Source organism: Desmodus rotundus, chromosome 6 (genome assembly GCF_022682495.2).
Source record: "Desmodus rotundus isolate HL8 chromosome 6, HLdesRot8A.1, whole genome shotgun sequence".
In the NCBI taxonomy this organism is placed as follows: Eukaryota; Metazoa; Chordata; class Mammalia; order Chiroptera; family Phyllostomidae; genus Desmodus; species Desmodus rotundus.
This window is the reverse complement of record NC_071392.1, coordinates 90,555,842-90,578,027: the sequence shown is the minus strand read 5'-3', so window position 1 is coordinate 90,578,027 and position 22,186 is coordinate 90,555,842. Positions and strand designations below refer to the sequence as shown.

Genomic DNA, 22,186 nt, shown 5'->3' with positions numbered 1-22,186 from the left:
GCCGCGCGGGGTCAGACGCCGCCGCCCGGCCGTGCACTACTCACCCCCACGCCGGCAACACAGGAACCCGGCCTTCTGGGACTCGGGCAGTGGCATCTTCCCTCCCGCCACAGCCCAGGTCCGCGCTGCACTAGCCGCAGCGGGCGGAGCTGGCCGGGAGGAAACGCAGCGCCGGGGTCGGTGGCGGTGAGGGGCTGGCCCAGGCCCGGGGGGCGCTCGCCCACTGCCCGCGCCGCTGCCGAGGTTGGAGCGAGGACGCCCGCCGAGGCCACGTGACCGAGGACCCGCCCCCGCGCGCCGCGGGTGACGTCACTGTCCGCAGGTGCGCGCCGCGGCCTCGGACGCGCCGTGTGTTCCGGACGCTGTTTTGAGTTTTTCCTTCTTCTAAGAGGCAACGTCAGACCCTTCAACGTAAGAGAAGGTGGTCAGCGCCACTTACGACAAACGAAGCGCAGGCTGGAATGTAAAGGTTGAGGCGCTGTGCTCCAGGAAGCTGTGCAAAACCCTCCGGGCTCGGTGGGTACAGTGCAAAGTCTGCATTTTGCCGAGAGCTCGGATGACACTGTAGTGCCCTTTGCGGAGTGGCATTGTGGTGGAACGCAGGGTCAATCAGAGCTCAGTAAGTGTTAACTCTTAATTATTTCATACTGGTGTGACTTAGAATAAATTCCTGGAAGTATGCTTTAAGTTGTAGAATTCCCTGGCTTAATTTAAGGTTTTTGCCGGAGCATTTGGTCATACCAAAAACGGTGTTTTGTGAAAAGCCTTGGGCTGATTAGCAGACGTTTCTTGCTCCAGAATACAAATCAGATTTTTAAGTTTCCCCACAAAAACAAAAATGTGCCACTTATCGGCATGTATGGATTTCCTTCCAATCACACCAAATAATTGGATATCAATCCTGATTTGTTTTCTATTACAGGGTCAGCTGCAAATGTATTCAAGGGGAGGTTGTATGAGCAACATGCTGTATCATTTCTAACACTTATCCATGTTGTCTAGTGACTGGACGAACTAAATTATCACAAAACTAAGACTTAATATTAGACCCAGGGCTCGAAGAACATTTCCTTTTCTTTCCACAAAGCTGACATTTACATCCTTCACGATTACTTTAGAATTATTCTCAAATTCTAAAACTAGAAAAAAGGTATTACTACAAGAAGATGCTTTGTATTTAAACTACTGTAATTCTCTTTCCTTCTGCTACAGAATTTCTACTTTGTATTTTACTCTAATTTTAATAGCTTTATGGGTTCATTAGAATCAATCTTTTACTACTTTCTAGAAGCAAGTAAGGCATAAATATGGGCCAAGAATATAATGATAACGTTGTGCTTAATTTTGTGCTGCTAGATTGACCTTTTAAAGGCTCGATCGAATATATGGCCATCCGCAATACATGACCATAGGCTTTTCCCACGTCCTTCTGGCAACAGATTTCAATAGAGTATTTTGCTAAACACATTGGTATAAAGAGGCTGTAAACTGGTTCTTTCTTCTTTACCTTGTCTCTATCATCTCCAAGAACACAAGCTCTGTGAAGAGAGGGGTGTCTGCCTGCTCTGTGGTCTGCTGCACGCCAGCCCCAAGGATGAGCACGCGGTCTCTGAATGAATGAGCATTAATAGGCTGGCCCAGTTGTTTCTCACTGTAAAAACCAGCGTGTGTCTTCTCCGGCATAGGCTACACTTAGTGACCCTCTCCTAAGCACCCCCCAGTCTGTTTTCCTCCTTTCTCATGTGTCCCTTCACCTATTTTCTCATTCTCTCTTTGTAATTTAAATACATTTCACTTTCCTAGCCACCTGCACCCGGGTGAATTCCACAGCCATTCCTCTAACCTGAAGGAAGTTCAACAAGACATCTGGGAGCGTGTCCACAAAGGGTAGATTTGGAACCTAGCCTCCTCTTCCCTGATCAGTTAAACAGTTAAACGAACTAGCTAAACAGTTCATGAGTCAGAACGTAGCTCATCGGCAGGGCACGCAGTCCAAGAAGTGTCAGGAGAACTGTAGGCCAGAACCATAGGAAGGGACAGGCATTAAAAAGACAAAATCAGAAGCAAGGAAGAAGTGGTGTTTCCCTGGCTGGTATAGCTCAGTGGATTGAGTGGAGGCCTGCGAACCAAAAGGTCGCTGGTTCGATTTCCCAGTCAGTGCACATGCCTGAGATGTGGGCCAGGTCACCAGGAGGGGGTGCTCAAGAGGCAATCACGCATTGTTGTTTTTCTCCCTCTCTTTCTCCTTCCCTTTCCCTGCTCTCTAAAAATAAATAAAATCTTTTTTTAAAAAAAAGAGAAAAAAAGGAATGTCTCCAAGTGGCAGAAGGGCAGACAGGAACAAAAGGGAGCTGGTCCAGGACCCCTAGGCAAGTGGACTGGACAGCAGATACTCAGGAACCCAGCTAAGTGAGGCGTCGATGCAAGAATCCACATTGGCAGCAAGAAGGGAGTTCAGGAGATCGAACGGAAGTAGGTACTACCAACCGAGGCTCTCTGTGAATGTCCTTCAGAGAAACCGCTAGGCCAGGTCATGTGTCTGGGGTAGGACTAGAGTTGGCAAAGGCTCCAAGAGTGGGGCAGTCCCTACGGCCCCCCCCCAGGGCCGAGTATGAGTGTAGCAAACAATTGGAGATCACTGTATGATAGCGTCTTAGCTGCGTGGCAGCGTACATTTCTAAGGTTCAAGGTGTTGCCATCCCAGAAATTTAGTGGCAGAGGAGTGACGACGTATTAAACGCTACCATTAAATTAGGAAAGGAAAGGCGGTTCTTGTGTAGACAGCTCTGGCTGTATTTCCTGTTGCGTTTCATACAATGGCACGATGTTCCAAACTTGTACTCTTCTCTGTTCTCTGTGCTGGAGGACTCGGGGGCTTTTTAACCCTTTATTCATGAAACTGTGTGTTTTCATCAGTTGCCCTTAGATGCCTCCAGTTCTGGGAAGATAGTGTCCAAATACCACTGAAATGACTTGCAGCCCAATCGTTTCCTTAATTCAACACGCTCGCTGATGTTTCCATAGGGAACGGATTTCAGACCAGGCCTTTGTAAAAAAAACTGCTCCTAAAGAGAAATAAAGAGTTTCATTAGACCAAACAATACTCTGGTCACCAAATCACGACATCCAACATGGTGGTGTATATATTTTCATCCTCTGAACCTAAAAACCTTCCGACTTCCTCAGTCTAGGGACGCAGGTAGAAGCTGGGCTCACTCACCCCACGCGGATGCGCAGCCTGTGCTGTGATGGATGGCCCACGGCAAAGGTGGGGCACGTTCCCTTTCTCCTATACTCTCTCGGTGATACTCAGGAACAAAACCCCTCCCTCCCCCACTGCAGTCAACACTTGCACAGTTTCTGGTGTGGGAGCCAAGGGTACAACGGCTCTGGAGGAAAACAGCCTGGCTCCCAGGGCTGGCTCTAATTTTATTAGCTAGGTGGCCGTGGCCCTTACCCTCACGAGGTGGTTGTGAGGACCAAACACTTTCATACACACAGAGCCTTTGGGAGATGCAGACCAGCACGTGGTGGCAGGTCGGGGTCGGGCACTGTGATTGCCCCATCTGGCTGGTGTTCCGTGAGCTCTGATTGAAGGAAGCCCCAAGGTTGAGGGTCTAACGCACTCGCTCTGCCCCCTGTTCGAAGCAGTATTCGAAGTCGCCCAAGGCCCCCTGTGTGTTCCTGTGTGCATTCCCAGGGCCCAGCGTGTGGCAGAGGAATTCTGTCGAGGGAGAGGAGCTTGCTTATCTAAATCAGCGCCTTATGAGCATGCCCTATTGGTTGCTCCCCGGGGATCCTTGACCACTGTAGGTCTCCGCCATCTTCCCTTGTCACTCCTAGTTCCCCACTGTGGTTGGCGCAGGGGGTGGGCCTGAGGGTGGGGGAGGGTTGTCGTTTTTGGAGTGAAAGCAGAGAAGCCCTTGGGCAGCATTTCCCGGGGTAGAAGCCTGCTCTTGTTCAGTGTCACTCACTGAATTCCCCACTGTGCGGCCTCGTGCAACCCACTGATCACGCCAAACGTGATGCTCCCTCGAAGTGAGGTGGAACTTTTTGTCACCGGATCTTCTGTGGTACTCAGTAAACTCAATCCTAGGTGTCTTCAAGTCGGCTGTGGAAATCTGCGGCCACAGTTCCCCCGTGGGCTAACAAGAGCCCCAAGCAGTGACTTAGTGATGGCTTCAGGGCTTAGAAAGCTTACGCTTTACTTCACGCTCTTCATTACTGTGGGGCTTTAAAAATGAGTGTGTTTTACCTTTTTAAAACTGCTTTTTTAAAAATCAGGAAATATAATAAACATACAAAAGGTACATAAAATATAAATGTGCAACTTCATGGATTATTGAAACATCAACCTTGGTGACGCTGACTAGGCCAAGAAATAGAACATTACCAGGGCCCTAGAAGCCCCTGGTCTCTCCTTCCCGGTCACCATTCTCTCTCTTACTTTTCAGTGCTCCTGACTATGGATTCATTTCTTTGCTTTTCTGTCTAGCTTTGATGTCTAAATTTGCACGTGTAGATTATATAGCTTCATTTTACCCATTTTGAACTTATAGAAAAATGCGGTGTGTTTCGCTGCGTTTGCCGGCTTTGGCTCACCGTGATGTCTGTAAGACTCGCCTATACTGTTGTATGTGTATCTACAGTTGGTTATTTTCTGTCGTTGGAGCAACTAAGCATGTCACATTTATCCACTCCTTTGGATGAGTATGTGGGCTGTATTCATTTGGGGGTAACAAGCAATGCTGTGTATAAACATTCTTGTTGTGTTTTCTGGCACACGAAAGCACGCGTTTCTTTCGAATGGAACCGTTGGATCACGGGACAGTCATCTCTTCTATTCAGTGTTGCCCCGCCATCTTCCAAAGTGAGTCTGTAACAATTAGCGCCCCACCAGGCGTGTCTGAGAACTCCTGTCGCTTGCCGACACTTGGTCTTATCGGATGTGTGTGTGTGTGTGTGTGTGTGTGTGTGTCTGAATCTAGGCGGCTATCTATCTAGAAACACCTCCCTGAGGTTTTAATTCACATTACCCTGATTACTAAAAAAAAATATATATATATTACCTTTATAACTTAAAATAATAAAGAAATATTAGATCAAGGCCAGGACATACAATATCCCAAAGAGATCCTTACATATTTCCACCCGTGTGTCTGAAAGGAGGACTTTTGGGGGTTCCTGTCTATATGGGTTGTGTGTGGATTCCGGATGGACGGCTTTCAAACTGGAACAGAGCCTCACTCCGTGTTCTCTGCGTGTGCGCCCTTTCAGGGCCTGGCCGGGGTGTAACCCGGGGCAGGGGGCTCCCAGATTACAGCGGCCCCACTATCGGGAGCTTCGCAGTGGAGGCAGAGAGTCTAAAAGCTGCCTGTGGGGATGGGAAGGGGGACAGGTGTTTGCTGCTTCAGAGGGACAGTAGATCTAAGCAAACAAGTGAAAGACTTCTTGTGTTAACTGATTGATTTCGGAGTATCTCAACTTTTCCTAGACATTAAAATGAAAGGTAAGGTACCAGTGTAGCAGCATGGAATGGACTGAGACCAGGGCCTGGAGATGAGTAGGGGGCAGTTAAAGGGGCACCGCTCATTGAAGGAACATCGAGAAAAGAACAGAACCTGATAACTGGAAAGGCTGTGGACAACTTACTGAGGGCAGGCCCCACTGTGTCCCCTCACTCATCTTTCCACATCGGAGACGTGTCCTTTACCTTGTATTCGTCCAGCCAAACATGCACCAGCCTGAGGTTGTTATGTGTCAGGGCTCTGAAAACCTCAGTGCGATTTTCGGTGCTTTGCTTAACAATGTGCCCTACTCGAGAGCAGGGCAGGACGAAGAGCTGGCCTCCACACATCCAGATCTAGACACAAGAAAAAGAGAAGACATGTTTGCTAGTAATAGGCACCTGCTGATTTCTCTTCAATCCTCACCCAAGGATGTAGTTACTGATTTTAGAGAGAGAGAAACATCGATGCAAGAGAGAAACATTGATCAGTTGCCTCCTGTACGCGCCCTGACTGGGGATCGAACCCACAACCTAGGCATGTGCCCTGACCTGAGATTGCCCCTGCAACCTTTTGGTGCATGGGACAATGCTGCTGAATTTTTTTACAGACAACAATAGCTAACATTTATTAGGTTCCTTATTCCATTCAGTCCTCACAACAACCCTATAATGTGGATGCTGTGATTATCCCGTTTTGCGGGTGGAGAAACTAATGCCTAGATTGGTTGAGCAGCTTGCCCAGTGACACAAGGCTGTAAGTGGCCAGGCACAGGACTCAAACTCAGGAAATCTGGCCCCACAGCCAGGAACACTAAGCGATTCTGCCTCTCTCATACGTGACCCGTTCTGATGCTGATTATGTGTGAAGAGTGGCACAGTAAATTCATCTTAAGATATCCTCAAACAATATAAGAAAATATTATATGTTAACCCCCGGTATGGCTTCCGAGGGGCAAAGTAGCTGATGTCTGCCCGAGCCCCAAAGAGCACACAGGGCGAGGAGACAGAGTTGACAAGAGCCGTCTTGGGAACACCCCCATTTAAGAGACACACAGAAGAAAGTCCTGTGAAGGAAACTGAGTGCTGGCAAGCAGTGGAAGGGCAACCAGAAATGTCCAAAAAATCCCAGAAAACTTCTGGAAAAGATGGCTCTACAGCGTCAAATGCTTCAGTAACCTCAAGCCTGTGGAAGACCAAAAGCCATCCCCTAGGGACATCAATATTAAGTTGGTGACAGCTCCCCGCCCTGGCTGCTGCGTGCAGCTCAGCAGGTTGAGTGCCAGCCTGCGAACCAAAGGGTCGTGACAGGATGTGGCTGCATAGGGGCTTGGAGGGAAAATATACTGGTCTAGATATTCCTACATTAAAAATAAAGTACCTGAAGGTTTATGAAACAAGTCTATACTTAAAAGAACTTATAAACAAGTGAACAGAGTAACCAGCCAAAGCAAGAGGCAGGTAAAATCCAAAGCAGAAAAAAAAAAAAAACCCAGAAAAAGAAAACACTAAAGAGAAATATAGTGAACCATTTAATACATGCTAAGATAACATGAAATTCAAACTATGACCTCTGCCGATGATTTCACGGAATAAAAGGAACAGGTGGCAAATTTTAAACTAGAATAGCAATGGCTGTCTCTTATTAATCAGCTCTGTAAGTTCATCAATTAAGCTGTTTTCTCCACACTGACTTTCTTGATTGGGCAAAGGGACAAGACAGAAAAGTGAGAAAACAAATGTTAGGAGTAATAATAGTTCACAGCCTAGATTTTTGTGCACAGTTTATTATAAAAATCTATTAGAATTTAATTAAAAACAAATACCTATGATAAACATAGGATAAACGTTCGAATAGTACCATATATTTTCTTTAGAGTCTCTCTCTCTCTCTCTCTCTCTCTCTCTCTCTCTCTCTCTCTCTCTCTCCCTCTCTCTCTCTCTCCCCCCCTCCCTCCCTCTCTCTCCCTCTCCCTCTCCAGGAACATCTACTTTATACTTTATTCTATCCCTGAACTATCTCATGAAGTCTGCACAAAATTCTGAGGGCGGCATTTACATTGATTCCTACTTAACAGGTGAGGAAACAGACTGGGAAAATTAATGACTTGCCAAGGATCACACAGTAGTATAGCTGGGACTCGTTCTAAGGTCTGATATCACAGGATTTTTAAAAAGTTGCATCTATTTTTAATAACAGATACAATTCATATACCATAAGAAATCACCCTTTTGAAGCATAGATTTTGGTGATTTTCAGTACTTCCTCAAGATTGTGCCATTAATTCCAGAACATTTTCACCCCCCAAAAAAGAAACCCGGCACCCATCAGCTGTCACCCCCCTTCCTCCAGCCCCTGGCAGCCACGGAGCTTCTCTCCGTGTGTATGGAACTGCTTATTCTGGCCGTTTCATATGAAAGGACTCCTGTGAATAAGTGGCTTTTGTGTCTGGCTCCTCCCCCTTACCGTAGGGTTTTCAAGGTTTCTTTGTAGCAAGTATCCCAGGATTTAAGAGTGGGGGAAGACTCAGACATCCTCTCCCGAGCTCTCTGTCTTGCGGATAGAGCAGCTAAGACCTAAGGTGGATCGTACATTCAGTGGCACCTCGGTCCCCTGCCTGGCTCCTAACGCTGTGTTCCGCCCACCACACTATAGCCCCCAAGACCATCAGCTGACTCAAAAAGGGATTCCGCCACAGAGTAAAGTAGCCTCTGAATGTGATATGCCGTGCATTGAAAATAGCATGTGGTCGGACATTCAACATTTTATGAAATGCTTTCAATTTTTGCAAGGGGTCTCACAAATTGTATCTTTCAAGGGGCCCCAGAATGGTACCAGATAGTCGTGGGGACAAATGGCACAATTGCCACAGCAGATTACAGGACTTAAGGTTTGATTTCACTTTCTATGTACAAAGGTGACTATTTAAAAAAATAAAATAAAATCTGAATTACCCGTAGTGAAAGTTCCAAATTTTCTCCTCCCCAGAGGTTCATGTCCTTGTCGTACTGTCCAATCTCATTAAAATAATGCCGATTTATAGCGAAAATTCCTCCAGCCATTGCAGGGGACCTAAAAAGACACATAAATATGAAATTCATTCTACAGACTCAGTCATTGTGGATTTTTGCCAAAATTATACTGAATGTTAATGGTAACATAGTTACAAACTAGAAAACGACCGCCTTAGCTAATTCCAAAATTATCTTAATGTACATTTAAGTATGTAAAGTTACTAAGTTTAAATCACAACTATCTAAAAGTAGGTAAGAACATTATTTAGCTGCCATCAAGCCATATAAGCGATATACCTAGTCTAAGTGTTGCTTTGATCAGAAGGAAAGCTCCCTTTGGACTGCGAGTGTCCCGTGGGGATGACAAGTGACTTGGGCAGTGGGGTCTAGAGATCCCCTTTCCAAGAGCCTTAAGCGAATTGTAATATTTACATCTGGGAAAACTATTATGTTCCAAAGCATCTTTTTTTGGTCCACCAGTAACGGGACCCATAAATACCAAACTAAATACTTTAAAACGAATTATATGTCCATTCATTCATTGCTTTGTTCAAATTACCCACGAGGCATCTGTATTGTGTGCGAGATCAGTTAGTGAGTCAGCAGGCAAAGGCAGGAGGCGACTCCAGGGAGAGGTGGCGGCAGTGGCCCCAGAGAAAGACCGTAGAATCTGGGGTAAGGGTACAGCAAAGATGGTGATGAGATGCGGTCGAATTCTTGATCTATTTTGAAGACGGAGCCAGCAGATTATGGTGGGATGTGGGCATTGGGAAGAAGAGGGAGTCGTTGCCGACTCCAAGGCTTTTGGCTCAGGTTCCTGGAAGACGGAGCTGCCCTGCACTGGGATGGGGGTGCTCTGGGTGGAGCTGGGTTTGTTGGGAAGGTTCCGTTTGGGACGATTTTGACACATGTTCCCTGGCGTGCAAGTGCAGGTGCCCAGAGACAGGTGAAGAGACACATCTGGCGTTCTGAGAGCGGTCAGGGCTGGAGACGTGAGGATGGGAGTCGTCAGTATGAGGGCCTGTGAGAAGGGGAGAGGGAAAAGAAGGCACAGGACAGACAGAACCTCAACAGTAAGAGTGGGGGGCAGGGAGAAGAGGAGGATTGGCGGAGAAGGTGGGAAGGAGGAAGGAGGCAGGAGGAAGCCCGGGAGTCCGTGGTGGCCTGGGGGCCATGGGAGAATGCACATCAGGGAAAAGGAAGGGACAGCTTAGCAGACAGACCCGGGAAGATGAGGACTGAGAAGGGAACATCGGATGCAACGATGTGAAGGCCACTAACGAGTTTTTATTTGGCGGGGGCCGGCAAAGTCTGATGAAAGTGAGTTTGAAACATGAGTTAGCCCTGGCCCACGTGGCTCCGTTGGTTGGAGCAACATCCCGTAAGCCAAAAGGCTGTTGTTTAGTTCCGGTCAGCGCACTTACGGGAGGCAACCAATCAATGCTTCTCTCTCTCTCTCAATCTCTCCCGCTCTCTGGAATATATTTTATATATATATGACATATACATACATACATACATACATACATACATACAGATAGATAGATATGACAAGAGTTAATACAGATGCAGGCTATATACAGTGTTTGGAGATTTTACTCCCATGGTTAGTGAGACAAAGAGGTTGAGTGTAAAAGGACAGAGGTGACCTCCGTGTCCGAAGTCACCAGTAAGTGTGGAGAGGGGCCTGGAGGAAGCCTCTTCAGAAGTAGCCTCATCAGTGCAATTGACAGTCACAATACTCAGACTATTCCCACGCTTAGTCAGACAGCTCCCGAGACCAATAGCCTAGGAAAATCATGTCCATCTCAACCTATAAAGTTGTACACAGAAGCCCTTGTGTGACTACTTTAGAAACGCATTTGGTGAGAGGGGTCTGCTTGTCCTACCCACCGCGGTGCCATTCTGTTTGCAGACCAGCATGTGCCCTTTGCTCCTGAGCACCGGGCCCCTGTCCTGCAGACCTCTGAGGTCGGAGGGCACCTGCCATAGAAAGGTGCTATGAACGGGGTGACGTGCTTGTGTTCAGTGGAAGAAACTCAAAACCAACTCAATTCTACTCTCGCAGCCTGTTAGAGACAAGTAAACTTTCAGAAACAAGATACATAGCAAAATATCATTAAGCCCAAGATATTAGAGAAATAACCTCTGAAAGCTTCTCTTTTATTTGTCCAGGGCACCCAATACGCCTATTCTGTTGCATGTCCCCATAACCGGAAGAAATCTCACCGGATGGGTCTGATGGGCCCCTCTGGTCCGTCCATCTCGTAAGAGAGCACATTGTCCCATTTAAATTGTAGGTGCCAGTCGAAAGCCCCCCGTACAACAGGGGAGGGCTTGTATTCCAGGGTCATGGGGTTGATGACATCTATGACAGGGCACACCACCATCCTGTGGTTCTTGGCGATGGCATCCAGCAAGGGCTCCAGCCACACTCTGTTCACCTCGCAGTGGCTGTCCATGAACACCAACACGTCCCCTGGGGAGGCAAGAGGTGGCCGGCGTCCGTGCTTGTGGACGAAACCCCTGCCCACCCGAATCAAAGTCCAGCAGCACCGATCGGTCGAGCGTTTGCTACAGGTTTGGCTCCCAAGGTGCTTTCAGTGCCATTGGGGAGGAGAGACAAGAAACACAGACATTATTTTGTACCAGAAAGGTGGGACCTCATGTGCTACTGATGTCCAGAAGGACATCTACAGTTAGAGAGTAGGATGGGGGGAGATTCTAAAGACACAGGTAGAACTGATTGAGGCTTCAGTGAAAAAATACTTCGGCTGGGCTCTGACCAGTCAATTGGACTCAGCCAGTGTTGGCTGGGAGGACGCATTCTCTGGTGTTTATTACTTCGGGATGCAAAGACGCATAATTGTTTTTGCTTTTGAGTTGAAGCTTTAGTAAGAGTCCATTCTGCTTCGAGAAGATGGGAAAGAACGGCCAACCTGAAGAATGCGTGTGTGGAAATGCCGAGTGCCGGCGAGGCCCCAGGGAGAGGGCCTCTTGCGGCCTGAGACAGGGTTGCTCATTGGTGCCGTCTTTTTGTAGGATAACTTGTCAGTAACTGTCGTCGTTTAAAATAAGAATTCCCCTTTGTCTAGGATTTCTACATTTAGCAAAATCCCGTAAGTACACATTTGCACAGAGACACAGGTACAAGAATTGCCAGTGCAGCATTTTTTTTTTTAGTGAGTGACAGTAAAAATTAAAATTACCAATTGAAAATTAGCTGACCCTGGCTGGTGTGGCTCAGTTGGTTGGAGCGTTGCCCTGTAACCGAAAGGTTGCTGGTTCGATCCCCGGTCGGGGTGTGTGCGGGAGGCAACCAATGAATGTTTCTTTCTCGCGTCCATGTTTCTCTCTCTCAATCCCTTCCCCTCTCTCTTGAAGCAGAATAAATTAAACCTTTAAAAAAAGTTTTTACCAAAGAAGAAAAAAAGAAAAAGAGCTGAACAAATATGACTATCTATTCGTGGAATCCATAAAAAAGAAGGCCATACCACGATTAAAACTCATGTAAGTCTTACGTACTGTCACGGGGGAAGTTCCAAAACATTAAAATTAAATTAAAAGAGTAAGTCTCAGGACAAAAAAGATAGTATGATTCCACATACAGAGTGGAACAAAGTAGGCTTATAGTTGTGCGTACGTGAAACAGTTTATTCTTGTATTATTATTGATTAATTGTGTTATTTTTCACGTGAACAACTGTAAACCTACGTTCGCCCCATCCTGTACATTTAAAAGTCCTTGAAGTTGTGTGGGAGTGTGTATGTATACACACTCACATTCATGCATGAACCCAGAGGTCTGAAAACACACACACCACACTGCGTTTGGGACGACGACTACGTGTTGTCTGTTATTAAATCAGAGAATGTCTCCGTCGATTCGGCCAGCTTAGAAGAAGAGAATCAGATTTTGCTTGTTTGGCTTTCTGCTCACTGAGGAGTCCCAGATTGCAATGTGGTCTGAGGAAATACCCTGGACATTACCCACGACCTTTGATTCTAGTTTAATGTTCTGCCAAAAGCCTCTGATCCAGCCAGCCCTGGCTGGTGTGGCTCAGTGGACTGAGTGCCAGCCTGTGAAGCAAAACCCTCTGGTCCTTTGGGATTCCAGGGAGGTCGATAGCTGGAATGCTCAGACCCCTGGGGACCTGTCCCCCTCCGCCACCCTACCCAGCCCCCGCCTCCAGCCCCGCAGTTTTGATTGCTCAGGGCTCACAGCTGCGTCCCTCCCCAGGAGCTGGCCTTGGCAAAGGATGGGGGCTGCCTTGTCCAAGGCGATGCCCCTCCCAGGGGCAGGGTTGGGCTCATCCCCTCCTCATCCCCTTTCTCTCATGTGGCTCTTGGAGGCAGCCCTGGGTGTGAGCTGCTCACATCGCCGTTCAGAACCTGCTGTGAGGAGCAGATCTGACAGCTCCCGAATGTTTGGATCTAAAATGGTGTTGACCCCAAGGCCTCGCTCTCCCCAGGGGCTTCCACAGTGAGTCAGCACACTGTGTGGGAGGCAGGCAGAGGGGAGAGTGCAGGGGAGGGAGAGCTAGAGCAGGGCGCCTTAATGGGCACTCTTCCCCACTAGCTCAGCTGAGCCTCTCGGAAGCTCTTTCCACCCCAGCCTCCTTCCTTCCCTCTCTCCCTTCCCAGGTCCACAAGCTTCGGGTCCACTCGTCGCCCTCCCCCCTTAATCCTTCATGGACACTTCTCCCAGGAACTCTTCCTCTTCTCATTTGCCCTTGGCCTCAGAGCCCCAGAGCAGATGCCCACCCTGGCTTCACAGTCCCCCATGCCGCAGGCAGCTGCCCTCGGCTACACTGGCCCCCAGAAGTCTTGCTTTCCTCTCTGCTCGACAGGTCTGGGCCCCAAGAACACCCCAGTGGGTCCCATGCCTGTGCAACTGCGTCTCAGACTTTGTATCTGGGGGGACAATTGCCCTGTACCCTGTTACGGGGCGGGGGGGGGGGGGGCTGACATGATGGCCTGTACAAAAGGTGATCTTTAATTGAAATAACAGATTAACATTTTAAGGCAGAGTCCTTTCAGGGTCCAAAGCAACTCTGTTGCTCGTATGGCTGAAACATGTCCAGTCTGCATTTACACGAAGGGAGACAGGGAGGGTCCCTGTGAGGTAGTGTCTACCCAGGCAGAGAGCTCTCTGAGCCGCGGCCCAGCCGGGTCGTACCTGAAGCGTGCGCGGCTCCGATCAGTCTTGCTCGGACCAGCCCCTCCCTCTTTTCGTTTCTTATGAGTTTAACCTTTCCCCGAAACTTTTCCAGGTGATAGTCTAGCTTTTCTTTCAAATCGTCTGTGGGGAAAAAAATCCAGGACTTGGCAATGTATAAACGGTAACCGCAGGCATGAAAACAGTTGAGCACGATTTCGACTGACCCCTAAAAACCACAGAGGTGCTCTCTTTAAAAGAAAATTTCATCCTATGTAAGGAAGAGAATGAATAGTGTTTCAGCCCTGAAGTCAACTGTAAAGAGCTTTCTGTTTCTAGTGAAATACCAAGATTTTAATAGATCACTCATAAAATGGTAATAGAAAAGGCACGGCTTGGGCATTTTGGAGTAATCTGGCTTTGTGACTAACAGACGGACTGCGGACTTGGCGGTAACTCTTAGGCAAGTTATCACACCACCTGAGTCTCAGTTTTCTCGTCGGTGGGAAGGGACCCCCGCCGCATCCCTTGCCGTGTTGCAGTGGGGGGAAGGAGTACAACAGCACACAGCCCATGTATGACGGCATCCCTAGTTTTCCCTCAAAAATTTGGGCAAAACAGTGTGCATTATACATGGAACATACAGTAGGTCTCTGGACTCAGGCATGGCTCTGAAAGGCTGGGGGAGGGGTCCCACGGTCCTCTTGGGGGTGTAGTCCCACGGCACAACCCCGTCCTGCTGGGTGAGAAAGCAGAACTCCAGTCCAGCAGAAGGCCCCACCCTGTGCCCTGCTCATGGCTTTTCTGGGGACTTCTTACCCAGCATGGGGCCAACCTTCTCAGAGCTGCCTCCTAGTGAGCAGATGAGAAATCGGACCATCTCTCCACACTCCCTCCCGTGCACAAGACTAGAAATAAACAGTATTTCCTGTAGAAATAGTGTCATGTGTGATAGGGCCTGGCCTTCATGTGACATTCCTAAATGCTGGTGACATTCGCTTCAGTTATATTCTACCTTTGAGCTGACGCCCCGGAGTTTCTGCCCCGCCTGTTCTTCCTACTGTTCCGCCTTCTTTCTTGCTTTCCTGGCCCACAGTGGGTCAGATCCACAGTGACGGGGTACACTCTCAGGCAGGAGACCTATGCAATGCTGATACATCATTTCCATAGGAAATGGGCCTACGGACTCCAAAAAAACTCATCTGGGTCCTCTGGGCTAGCTTCCAGTTTGCATTCAACTTGTAAAATAGACAACTAATTTCAAGTGCTAAGTGAGGTTAATCAGACTGTGTAGTATGACAAATCTTTAAACTCGTGAGCAAGCAGGAGATAGCACTTACCTGTAGCTGGTCCAGTTAGAATTCTTTCATGGAAAGTACCCAGATCCGCATCAGGCCTGTCAGAGCTCCTCACTGTCCCCAGATAAAATGCCACCAGTGCCCTTCACGAGCGGCTGCCTTTTTATGTCTCTGCTGGTATGTCCACCCTTCCCTTCAACTCTCTACTCACATATAACCTGCATCAAACACAGAACTATTCTGAACTCGCCGTGTTGCCTCTTCCTGCCTCTGGCCTTCACAACCCTCTTTCCTCTGCCTCTCCGTCTAGCTAACTCCAATCAATTCACCCCTCACACCTGAGTTTTGAGGTCACTTCTTCCTGAATGTCATCAAAGATCTCTAAAGACCAGGTGGGTGCCCCTGCACTTACCTCACGGAGCCACTAAGCACCCGTTTGCCAACACCGTCAGGACAGGGGCCAGATCTTACACCCCCACCACTGAGCTCAGTGCCTGCCTCAATGCCACCCGGAACGGCACTTTGTGTTTTAAAATAACTCACAGGCCATCAGAGACGGCACTGCCTTCAACATAGATCAGGGAGGTTATTAGTCTTCTCTCTTACCAAGTTTGCTCATGTCATCCACCAGAATAATTTCTTCAAGGAGTCGGTGTGGGGTGAAGTGCATGGCGCTGGACACTGTCCGCAACAAGGCATTAAATTCCTCATTGTGGAAACAAATGACAACGCTGGCGGTGGGTAGTTTGGCTGGGTAACGTTTTTCACGGCACCTGCAGGCACACAGTAGAGGAAGAAAATGATTCGTGTTTGGGAATCTCAGTGCCCTGGTTTCCAACTGTACTACAAAGCTATAATAACTAAAACAGTATGGCATCGGCCATACTGTTTAATAGACATGTGGCTCAATGAAACAGAATAGAGAGCCCAGAAATAACCACAAGGATATATGAACAATTACTTTATGACAAAGGAGGCAGGAGTATACAATGGGGTGAAGACAGTCTATTCAATAAATGATCTTGGGGAAACTGGGTGGCCACAGGCAAAAGAATGAAGCTGGACCCCTAACTTACACCTTACACCTTACATGGAAATGAACTCAAACTAGATGAAAGACTTGAATGTAAGACCTGAAGCCATAAAGCTCCTTAGAAGAAAACACAGGCAGTAAGCTCATCGACATCAACCTTGGCAATGGTTTTTCTGGATCTGACACCCCAACAAAGGCAACAGAAGCAAAAAGAAATAAGCGGAATTGCATTAAACTAAAAAGCTTCTGCACAGAAAAGAGAGCCATTAACAAAATGAAAAGGCAACCTAGTGAATGATAGAAAGTGTTTGCAAATCCTATCCCTGGTAAGGCATTAATATCTAAAATATATAAAGAACTAAGGCAACTCGCCCTGGGCAGGCGGATGAGTTGGGTGAAGCCTTGTCCCGTGAACCTAAAGGTTGCGGGGTTCAGTCCACTCAGGATGCGGACGGGAGGCAACCGAGCGATGTTTCTCTTGCACATCTATGTTCTCTCTCTCTCTCTTTCTCTCTCCCCCCTCCCCATTCCTGTCTCTCTAAAATCAATAAAACATATCCTCCAGTGAGGATTAAAAAAAAACTCATACAACTCAATAGCAAACAAACAGACCAAACATCACACTGCGATTTAAAAGATGGGCAGAAGATCTGAATGGACTTTTTTTCCCAAGAAGATGCACAGATGGCCAACAGGTACATGAAAAGATGCTCAATGTCACAATCATCAGGGATATGCAAGGAACACCCGTGAGATGTCCCCTCACACCTGTTGGAACGGCCGTTATCAACAAGACAAGCAATAACCAGTGTTGGCGAAGACGTTAGCGAAGACGTGGAGAGAAGAGAACCCCACTGCTCTGCTGGCAGGGATGAATATAAATCGGGGCAGCCACTGTGGAAAACAGTGTGAAGGTCCCTCAAAAATTTAAATATAGAACTACCTGATGATCCAGCGATTCCAATTCTAGGCATTTATCTGAAGAAAACTAAATCACTAACTCAAAAAGCCGTCTGCACCTCCACGTCCCCTGCAGCGTTATTTACAACCGCCGAGACCTGGAAACACCCTATGAGTCCATCAGTGGATGAACACGTGAAAAAGTGACATGCATGTGTGTGTGTATAAGACATATAGAATTTGCCATTAAAAAATGGAACCATAAAAAGAAGGAACCCTTGCCGTTTGCAACAACATGAATGAACATGGAAGGCATTATACCAAGTAAAACGAGTCAGACAGAAAAAGACAAAACCATATGATCTCACGTGTAGAATCTAAAGGCAAAAACAGAAACAACTTCCCCCAATCCTCCCCCACCCCCTGCAAGAAAACTGAGCTCATGGAAACAGCAGATTAGTGGTTGCCAGAGGCAGGGGGTGGATGAAATGAGTAAAGAGGGGAGGTGGGCAGGCGCACAACCTCCCAGATACAAAGTAACTAAGGCCCAGCATGTGATGCACACAGCGGGCAGCTGTGGTTAGTACCACTGGACTTCATATTTGAAAGTTACCAGGGGGGTAGAGCTTAAAAGTTCTCATCACAAGGAAAAAACATTTTTTGTAACTATGTATACAGTTGCTATATATGTATACGATGCTAACTAGATTTATTGTGGTGATTATTTTATAATATACACTACTATCAATCATTATGTTGTACACTTGAAACTAATAGAATGTTACAGGTCAATTATATCTCAATACAAAAATAAAGAGGAGAAACATACATTTTATTTCTGGTATCTGGCACAGGTCTCACTTTGCCCAAGCTTTTACTGAGAATGGTATTAAATCCGTACTTTATAAAGCCACGAAGAAGTTCTGGGTCCATCAACTTAGCATCCTCACCTACAAGAAAAGTTAATGAGAGTCATATCAGCATTGGCTTACGGCTATCACTTTGCTAAAGGGGATGTTTTTAACTGTACCTATTAAAATTAATTTCTGTGAAAAACAGAACGCTGTCTGAGACAAGTATAACAAACTATTTAAAAACCGTTAACACAGTGAGGTATCACCTAACACCGTTGAGAATGGCCATCATAAACAAAGCCACAAACAACAAGTGTTGGAGAGGTTGTGGAGAAAAGGGGACCCTAGTGCACTGTTGGTGGGATTGCAGACTGGTGCTGCCACTATGGAAAACTGGCAGTATGGAATTTCCTCAGAAAACTAAAAATGGAACTACCTTTTGACCTGGCCATTCCACTGCTAGGATTATATCCTAAGAACCCTGAAACACCAAGCCAAAAGAACCTATGCACCCCAATGTTCATAGCAGCACAATTTACAATAGCCAAGTGCTGGAAGCAACCTAAGTGCCCATCAGTAAATGAGTGGATCAAAAATCTGTGGTACATTTACACTATGGAATACTATGCAGCAGAGAGAAAGAAGGAGCTCCTGCCCTTTGCAACAGCATGGATGGAACTGGAGAGCATTATGCTAAGTGAAATAAGCCAGGAGGTGAAAGACAAATACCATATGATCTCACCTTTAACAGGAACCTAATCAACAAAACCAACAAGCAAAACATAACCAAAGACACTGAAATTGAGAACAGGCTGACAGTGGCCAGAGGGGAGAAGGGAGGGGATAATGGGGGTAAAGGGTGAAGGGTTTATAGGAACAACTATAAAGGACACATGGACAATAATGGAGGGGGTGGAAACAGGGGAAGGAAGGGGGAGGGCTGGGGGTGGGGAGGGGTGGGAGGATAAGGCACAAAACTATACTTGAACAACAATAAAAAAAAGCTCTTAAAAAGAAACAGAGGTAACGGGGGGATGGGGGCACGGAGAGTTACTGTTTCACGTGTGCGGTTGGGAAGGTGAAACGTGCTGAGGACGGACGGTGACGATGACGGCATAGCAATGTGAGTGCCTTTACTCCACGCAGTGGTGCATTTAAAAATGGTTGAAATGGTCAGCCTCATGTTACGTGTATTTTACTACAGTGAAAATATTTTCAAAAGAAAACAAAACTGTTAAATTCAGGTGGTAAATGCATACACACCTGTTTCACTGTTTTGTAGGTGGAATATAAAATATTTCATAATTTAAAAAAATGAATTGATCTGAAAAAACATTCTCTTCCTCTTCCAAATGTTACATTTATGGCATATTTTCCTGTTAAAATGGCCCAAAGAGCCCTGACTGGTGTGACTCAGTTGGTTGGGCGAAGTCGTTCTGCAAAGCACAAGGTCACCAGTTCAATTCCCCGTTAGGTCACATGCCTGGGTTGTGGGTTGGGTCCCCTGTCAGGACCCGAACCAGAGGCAGCCAATCTGTTTCTCTCTCACATCAATGTTTCTCTTTCTCTCTCTCCCTCCCTTCCCCTCTATTTAAAAATAAAATCTTCTCAGAAATGGCTAACAGAGAAAATCAAAACACTTACCTGATTTTAAAAAGGGCCCCTGTTCTCTAGTTTCACCTTCATCGGGCCTTTCCGCTGGCACAGGGTGTCCTGGTGTTTGCTGTGGGCCATGGATAGTCGGCGGCTGCAGTTTTCTATCAAGGGACCAAACTGATGCTGGCTCCCAGCTCTCCGCCTGCCCGTCGCTCACAGAGTCATAGTAAAAATACACGCACAACAGCACTGTCCACGTCCCAAACAGCAAGGACCCACAGAGGAAAACCGGAATTATGACATTTGTCATCGTAAATCTAGCATTTTGGGGAGTCCAGTCTTCAGTTCCCTAAATCAGAAGGATTTGAGAGAAGCTCTATTAGATATTGCAGTGGTTTGTAGGGTCATTTGCTTGGCTTAAATTCAATTTTCAGCGTTTTAAAAATCATTTCGCACCCTGGCTGGTGTGGCTCAGTGGACTGAGCGCTGGACTGTGAACCAAGGCGTCACAGGTTCAATTCCCAGTCCGGGCACAGGCCTGGTCCCCAGTGGGGGGTGCACTAGAGAGGCAACCACACATTGATATTTCTCTCCCTCTTTCTCCCTTCCCCTCTCTGTAAAAATAAATAAGTACATAAAATACCCTTTAAAAAAATAATAAATCATTTTGCTATCAGCGCTCATCCTATACTTCGGTAAGATTAAAATGTACTTTTTTTCTATTATCAAACCACTCTTAAAACTGATATTCATAAGATTACATAACATCAAATTATACGACATGCTCATAAAATGTATAGTATCACTCACAGTCAGGGGCACGTTCTCCTGAGCAGGGAGCTAAAGGAAACAATATTTCCTCATCCCTCATAGCTGCTCAATCTCTCGAGGTGATAGTATGGGTCTCTATTTTTAAAATCTGATCTAACACCAATCAGCCTGTTAAAAACATGAAACCTACAATTTCACACGCTGGAAAAACCAGGGGCAATGGAAACGGTGGTTCACCACCGGTGGGACAGGGTGTGGTTAAGGTGACCTTATACACACGGCAGAGACCCCTGGGAAAGAGCCTGAGGAGACTCTCACGAGACGCGTTGGAGCATGTCGGCGGAGGCCATGCGTGTAACAGAAGCTGGACACAGCTTGAGGCTTCCCTCGACGGAAGCCCGGGGAAAGGGAGGCTGTGCCACCCAAGCCAATGAGCCAGCTGCAGCTCCCTATAATAATATTGTAAAACCTCAGAAAACGACCCAAGACAACTTGGGTGTGACGCTACCTGTATACATTTGGAAAACACAACAAGCAATGCCGTTGTCTGCGGCGACACTGTATGCAGCCAGTGAAGGGGGGCGGGGGGAGACAGTGCAGGCAAATGGATACAAGTTTAGGATGGTCATGGCTTCTGTGGGGGAGGGTAAGGGGGGAGGAAAGTAAGAGCTCCTGAGGCTTAAAAAAATGTTTAAAAAATCTTCACCTGAGCATATGTTTATTAATTTGAGAGAGAGAGAGAGAGAGAGAAACATCGACGGGGAAGAGATCGATTGCCTCTTGTACGCACCCCAGCTGGAGAGCAAACCTAAAACCTAGGTATGTGCCCTGACCAGGAATCGAACCTGCAACCTTTTGGTGCACGGGCAACACTCCAACCCACTGACTGGCCTGGCCAGAGTGAGCTCCTAATGCTTTTTGTTTTTTAAAGCTCTGAAGCAGATGTGGCCGAACGATGTTTGACAAAGTTCAACGATGTGTACACAGCATTCGTGATATTTTTCTCTCTATTTCCCTTACGTTGGAAATATCTCACAATTTATCAAAAGAAGAAAAAGGTCTTGAGAGGCTTCCTTTCTCCACGATAGATATCTGTCTCCTGTCCCGCCTCACTCAGCTGGGGATAAAAGGAAAGCTGAAGACCCTCCTGGGGGAAGAGGGGAAGTGGGCCATCCTGTGTGAGACTGTGGCGTGGGTCTGGAGGACAGAGGCGACTGGGCATGTGACAATGAGGGGATGGACAAGGGAAGTCCCACTCCGACAGGACACTGAGGTGGACTGTGGTGCTGCGCCACAATGGGATTTGGGGGCGGCTCCAAGGGCCCCATGGCGGATGGAAAGGCGGTGTTCCGACAGCCCTGGCATGCTGCAGCCGTGCACGAGTGAAAACGTCACTGGCTGTGACCTGGGGTGGACCGCTGGTGGAAAGGCAGGTCCTGAGAGGTGGGGCAGAGAGCAGGGATGGGGACTACTGTGGCACCAGGCAGCAGTTGCCGGGTGCCATCTGAGAAAGGCTGAGGGTGAGTCGTCATGGTAAAGGCAAAACCGCAGGCAGGGGGCCTCCTGAGTGGCACAGGAGGGGACTCACCTCCTGCCACCCAAGGGCAGAGAAGGCTGAGAGTCGGGCCTAGGCTTGGTGGCAGGGGACACAGAGTAGCAGAGCTTCCGGGGAAGGCTGACTTCTCAACCCTGGGGAGGGGGGAGACTCGGAGACCCAGGGTCGGGGCGGCAGCATGGGGACACGCTGAAATCCTAGACCCACGGGGACCCTCTGGGCCTGTGGAACTGGCCCCCTCCCCCCTGGGGGAGGCCAGCTCTCCCCCTCTGCTTGAGGACCATGGAGAGGCCTCCGTTTTGCAAGGAGACACATGCCCTTCTCCCTTGGGCTCACCACCCCCCAGGCGCCCGATGCAATAAGGAGGGTCAAGTTATGACACAGCCTGGCCGGGAATGCGCTGGACCTGCGCGGGGAGCAGCGAGCGTTCTGGAGGGGCCAGGCAGCATCAGGGGCCCGGCCTGGGCTGAGGCCCGCCCTCACTGGGTGGAGGGAGAGTTT

General features: G+C 47.7%; 2 protein-coding genes across 4 annotated transcripts in view; both read right to left on the bottom strand.

The window, feature by feature from the left end:
- GALNT11 (polypeptide N-acetylgalactosaminyltransferase 11) overlaps nucleotides 1-251 on the bottom strand; it is a 40,452-nt gene extending 40,201 nt beyond the window's left edge. For 2 of the 3 annotated variants that reach the window (XM_053926138.2, XM_053926137.2), the window contains exon 1: nucleotides 45-247. The gene's annotated coding sequence lies outside the window, so the exon portion shown is untranslated. Of the gene's footprint in view, nucleotides 1-44 lie in introns of all 3 variants that reach the window. The other variant, XM_053926144.2, reaches the window with a different exon arrangement.
- A 2,520-nt stretch (nucleotides 252-2,771) lies between these two features.
- On the bottom strand, nucleotides 2,772-20,670 carry GALNTL5 (polypeptide N-acetylgalactosaminyltransferase like 5). Its single transcript, XM_024564509.3, has 8 exons — nucleotides 19,387-20,670; nucleotides 17,739-17,868; nucleotides 15,583-15,749; nucleotides 13,700-13,822; nucleotides 10,751-11,000; nucleotides 8,462-8,579; nucleotides 5,714-5,863; nucleotides 2,772-3,065 (listed from the first exon to the last, which is right to left on the bottom strand). Exons 1-8 carry the CDS (start codon nucleotides 19,667-19,669, stop codon nucleotides 2,913-2,915), a joined length of 1,374 nt encoding a protein of 457 aa, XP_024420277.2. The 5' UTR covers nucleotides 19,670-20,670; the 3' UTR covers nucleotides 2,772-2,912.
- Between the last annotated feature and the right edge of the window lie 1,516 nt (nucleotides 20,671-22,186).

Excerpts from the sequence above, each read along its gene's own strand:
- GALNTL5 (XM_024564509.3), bottom strand. The coding sequence starts at position 19,669 with ATGACAAATGTCATAATTCCGGTTTTCCTCTGTGGGTCCTTGCTGTTT. Across the intron at positions 17,869-19,386 it reads TAAGTGTTTTGATTTTCTCT|TTCTTGTAGGTGAGGATGCT; the intron begins GTTAGCCATTTC and ends TCTCATTAACTT. Across the intron at positions 3,066-5,713 it reads TTTGGCTGGACGAATACAAG|GAGCAGTTTTTTTTACAAAG; the intron begins GTAAAGGACACG and ends ATTTCTCTTTAG.